Raw genomic sequence first — 5,427 nt, 5'->3', positions numbered from 1 at the left:
TAGTGGTGGCATCCTTTCAACTTATGCATATTCTACTGCGTACAATACAAGACAGGGCAAGCTAGTACTGACATATTCTCAATGGGTCATTTTGCAGGTACGGACAAAAGGAATATAGTTAGTGTGGAGGTCCGACCCAAAGGTTAAAAAAAAAAAAAAAAGTAGTCAACATCTAAGGAAGATTAAGTTGAGTTTCCCTTCTTACTTAAAAGAATTAGACTCCATGGGTACCAGCTTATGAAAAGGTCAGATAGTCTAAAACTACAGTGTGCTAAAACTGAATTACGGTCATGCAAGGAGCTTTTTGAACATTCTGGCAAAAAACTGAACCATTAAACATGAAGGTGCAAATGGAAAGGTATTCCTTTAGTGGTGGAATCAGTAAATTATATAAATGTTTGATGCTTTGTATTCAGCCTCCTGGGGAGAGCTACAATTTTAGTCTGGTAACCAGCAAAGGTTCCTTCTTTTTTCTACCTTCCCTGGAGATAAAGGAGCATCTTTATCTTAGATAAAGTTAAGCATAAAAGACAAAAACTTAGAAAAAGTAGCCACCTGTTATGTTACCATGTTTTCTGGTGTAGCACTTTGGTTCTTTTGCAATAAGCTCTCTAAGATCTGCCGAAACAGAAAGTGATCATCTCTTTTTTTAATTCGCAATTCGGTATCAGGTCTTATACGGTTAAAAAAGAGGAGTTACATTTTTACTGTAAACTGTAAAGGAAGGGAAAGAAACATGAGACAAAAGTGTATGAATAAATGCTCATGAACTATGGTATTTATGAATTCTTGTCAAGTTTTACAAATAAGTTACCTATTTTTTTTTCCCAAGTTGTGACAAATAGTTCACTCCTGGCTAGTGAAGTAATGTAAACTGTTTGCAGGTTACTGAACAAAAAGTTTGGCAGTCAGCCATTAAAAAAAAATCTACTCTTATAAGTTCCTTCAATTAACCCCCCCCCCCACTGAATATTATAGAATGTTTATACTGTACAAAATAAATATATTGTTAAAAGTATAAAACTCAACAATTACTTTTATTTAACCATAAGCCAACATGAAATCTTTTAGGAAATAGCACAAAACTCAGATTTTACAGTAGACATCCTCTATACAGTAGCTGGATTGTAGCTATGATTACAAATGAACCATTTCTTCCCTTGAAAATGTATCATCCTGACAGGAAATACAAAAAGTTATAGATCTATATATACACACACGTTCCAAATTAACTGTATAATTTTATTTCAGTATCAAATGTTTATTGAATAACAGAAGATTTTAGACATTGAAATAAGCTTTGTAAGCTTTGAATTATTGTTCTAATTTAAAGGAATCATTTTTCATATGAATAATTTCAAAGATTTTACAATTAATTAGTTATACTTCATGAAGGAACTTTTATTTCTTTCATAAAGTATCAAAATCTTAATTTTGCTACCATTAAGTCTTGGCATGTATGGAAGTATTTAAAAAGGTATACAGAAGACAATGATTATTAGAATGTTAGAATAATGCTATACACAAAAATTATTCAATAGTAGAATGAGAAAAGCCACATTATTAAGAAAAATCTTAAAATAGAATGAAAGAAAAAAAACCCACTGTAAATAATTTATGCCCTGATTTTTTGTTCAATACCAGAAAAAGTAGTTAAAGAGATTAAAAACAAAATGGTGGGCCCAGCTTTTAGTGGAAAAAAAAGAAAAAATATACTTTCTAAGAGAGGCTAGAGTGTGCTTCAGTGAACATAATTATCATTTTCTATTAATTACTACAACATTTAACTTAAAGTGACATTGAGGCAACAAGTGGTAGAGATTATTTAAGTTTACAAAATTTGTTAACATAAGTATTATAAAATTACAAAATTAAGGATCTGAAATTCTCAGACTTCTCTTAATCAGTATATCTCAGCATGTTGCTGTCATTCACTCCTGAAGGTACAAAGTTGAAATCAACTTTTGATTCGTTCATCAATAATAATAAAAACATTTGCACCTTGTTTTAAGTTCTGAAGCAGCATTTCCGACTTCGAGGAAAAAAGGCAAAATATAACTATAAATTACATTCTAATAAATCTTTCCCAGGCATTAGGAGTCCCAGCCTGAAATTCCTATATTTTCATTGACAGTATATATTAACATACACCTGCATTTACATTTTCAATAATTTGCCATTAGTATTAAGTCTGTCTATGAAGTAACAGTAAAGTGCAAAACATTTGGTATAATATCTAGTGATTATATTTTGCTTCTGTGGAGTATGAGTGACTGAGCATGGACCTTCCATTGATAGAGATTGTGCTGGATGGAGCTCCAACCTAGAAGAAAGAAAAATAACTTTTTAATAGAAATACTTGTTGACTTATAAAAAAAAATCTCCTTACCCATTTGTGTATTACAAATGCAGCAACATTTGCAGTTCAATTTATTATTTCTCAAAGAAAATTATTTTAGTACTACTGTGGCATGTACATTTTAAACAGAATTAAGGGTGCAAGTCTCTTCATTAAGAGTCTACATAATACCATTATCTAGAGTCTGGAGATCTGCTGACATCTTGAAGAAAAATGTTAAACCAGTATCTTAAAGAAAATAATCTTAAAAAGTATCTTTAAAATGTTAAAGGTATCTTCCCTTAAACAAGCACTCAGTAGAACTGATTCCAGACAGACTTCTTGTTTTAGATGCTTTCCAAAATAACGAAGCAGATTTTTAAATGGTACTAAGTGTGAATCTTGAATTAAGGCAAAGGCCCAATTTTCAGTCATTCCACATAGACCAACAATTCCAATTAGTCAGTGGGACTTGTGGGTGTTCTGCAATCCAGAAACAGATTTTAGACTAGCACAGCACAGTTATTCTGGAGGGAGGAAAATAATTTAAAAACTACCTAATGTGATCCACTTAAGCTAGTCACTACTGAGGTCTTTATTCAACTGGAAAGATCCACAGCACAATGGGCCACAAATATTGGCTCTGCTAGCATTTGTCTCATTTTTTGAATGCTTCCCTTAGAGATCTGAGCAAGAGGAGGGATGTGGAATGCACGTGATACAACTTTTTCCTCATTCAACATGACCAAACATTAGCCCATTTTCACCCACAGCATCAATTAAAGGAAGCTATGAGTTCATTCACTCAGTGTTCTTTCCACACCCGGATCGCTATCTTGATGTTATCCCACTGATGTAAGTGTTTTGTTTTCCCATTTGTTACGATATGCTCTTCTCTTAATTTTAAACATCTAATAAAAACATTGTCTGAATTAATCGGCACAACAGATCTAAAAATACAGTTGATATCAAGCTTCCTCCCTTGCCCCCGAATCATACTTCACCTCTTTTTTTTTTTTTTTAAAGCATTCAATCTATTTGGGATGTTTTCCTTGAATTGAATACGTTTTCAGATGCTCAGGCAGTAGTAGAGAATTTTTAAATTTATTTCTCACTTTACTGTCCACAATGCAGTTATGTGTAGAATAATGTTGCAATAAATTTCAATAATAAAAAACACAACAGAAGACAACCGTATTCCTTGCAAACCAGATAGGGTCAGACTTCTACTCAGCCTATGGAATTTCAAAAGTTGATTAATAAGCATGGTTCTTAATTGATTTGTGATTAGTTGGCAGATGATTTACTACTATAAAGTTATTAGTTTGCCACTCTTAGCAACCACTAGATAACACTGAATCATCCTGGCATGCCAAAAATTATGGCATTTCAGAATTAACTTTTTTTTTTTGCCAAGGGGATGCCAAGCATGGGGACCTTTAAAACACCATTCCACAGTCATGCTTCAGATAAAGTGGCAGGTTTGCTGCCTCAAGTAGGATGAAGATGGGTGCCAAAAATATAGAAAGCCAGGAAATCCACTTTCTCCTGAATCTAATTTCTCCTAGGAAAGCAATTGTTTCTATTAAGTCTTTCCTAATATATTTTAAGCACATTTGGGGTTGAGGGTGTTTTCACAGAAAATACTAGAGCTTCTGAAGACAAATTAGCTTCTGCATGAAACTGCCACAAAAGAAAAAACCTGGAGTATGAGCAAAGAAAGCCAAAACACAAGATTGAACAAGCCTGCTCAGCTTATTTTTTAAAGGTTTTTAACAAAACAGATAAGAGACTTGCAAAATGACATCAAAATGAGGGGAAATAAGTTAAAAGTATGGGATTATTAAAAATAATACTTTTCTTTTTCTATAAAGAAAGAGCTGAGACAGAACAGACTTCTGGGGATGTCCAGTTACTCATGGGAACAAGTGACAATTGCACATTTTGCAAGCCCTCCATCTCCAGTCATGCTCCATTGAAGCATGAAGCAACACAATTAATGTTTTTGTCCTTGAAAAATAAACCCAAAATATGCTGTTTCATTTGGATGCCTCTTCCTTGTAAAACTATGTTCTAGAAGTAGGAAATTATCAGAGTACACATCACAAATTCCTGAAGCCCTGAGTTTCTCCCTGCTGTACCACTGCTATACCAAGGAACAGACCTGGGATAACTCTATCTTCACAAACCTCAGCTCAAGTGCTCTTATACTAGACCTCTCAGCTGCATAAAGTGAATCAGCTCTAGGTGGCCTCCTCTTCAGGCTGTGAAAGAAAATTTTACATCCCCTTTTCTGTAAAAAAGATTAGCCTGGAATATCACTTGCCCAGAGATCACTCTTCACCACAGGCAATGAGTAATGAGACAAAACAGCAACAAGTAAACCCTTATCATTATGGGGGAAAAAAAGAATTATACAAGCAAAAGTGACTATAGTTTTGAAGACAGAAGAACAAGATAAGAAAAGTTTCTTACTTACTCATCTCACTACACCCTAGCCCCTCTGAGAGTCCTACTAGTGGTTTTAGAGATCAGCCTCCTGCTGACTGTACAAGCCCTGGTGTCTGAGGCCTGAACTCTTCAAAGTCTGGGATCCAAAGAACTCGATTCTACCTTAGCTTGGAAGCTTTTTAGACCCCACCTATCTCCTTGTCCACCTCACCACCTCCCATAAAATTATTCTAATTGCTCATGAATTCCCAGAAATGTTTGGTCTGCCTGAGGCACCTGAAATTCCTCTTCCTGATGGCCATTTCTCTCAGATGCCTTTTCTATAGGGGAACTTCTTTCCTCATTACAGGCAGAACTGGGTGCCCAACCCAATAATGTCTTCTTTTGCTTGTCTGCAAGTGGCAATAGTATAAGTATGCATGCCTCAGTCCCTTGACTAACCCATGTCCAAAATTATCAAGATATATATAGACAGCATACTATAATCTTTACAGTGATAAGCAGCATAAATGAATATTTATTCATTTATTCAGACTCGCCGGGGGAGGGGGCTGCAGGAAGACGAGGAGACGCCATCAGGGCAAGGGGTGCAAAGGTAAGTAATGGGGGTCCTGATGGTCTGCCTAATCGGGGGGGGG

General features: G+C 35.0%; 1 protein-coding gene across 8 annotated transcripts in view; it reads right to left on the bottom strand.

The window, feature by feature from the left end:
- Positions 1–1,016: 1,016 nt before the first annotated feature.
- COBLL1 (cordon-bleu WH2 repeat protein like 1) overlaps positions 1,017–5,427 on the bottom strand; it is a 154,459-nt gene continuing 150,048 nt past the window's right edge. For 7 of the 8 annotated variants that reach the window (XM_025210952.1, XM_025210948.1, XM_025210953.1 and 4 more), the window contains one exon: positions 1,036–2,323. In XM_025210952.1, the coding sequence (XP_025066737.1) occupies positions 2,237–2,323 (87 nt within the window). In that variant the 3' untranslated portion in view covers positions 1,036–2,236. Of the gene's footprint in view, positions 2,324–5,427 lie in introns of all 8 variants that reach the window. The other variant, XM_025210947.1, reaches the window with a different exon arrangement.

The sequence above is a fragment of the Alligator sinensis genome, unplaced genomic scaffold, assembly GCF_000455745.1.
Source record: "Alligator sinensis unplaced genomic scaffold, ASM45574v1 scaffold738_1, whole genome shotgun sequence".
NCBI classification, from domain to species: domain Eukaryota; kingdom Metazoa; phylum Chordata; order Crocodylia; family Alligatoridae; genus Alligator; species Alligator sinensis.
The sequence above is the reverse complement of the archived record's forward strand: the minus strand, read 5'-3'. Positions and strand labels throughout refer to the sequence as shown.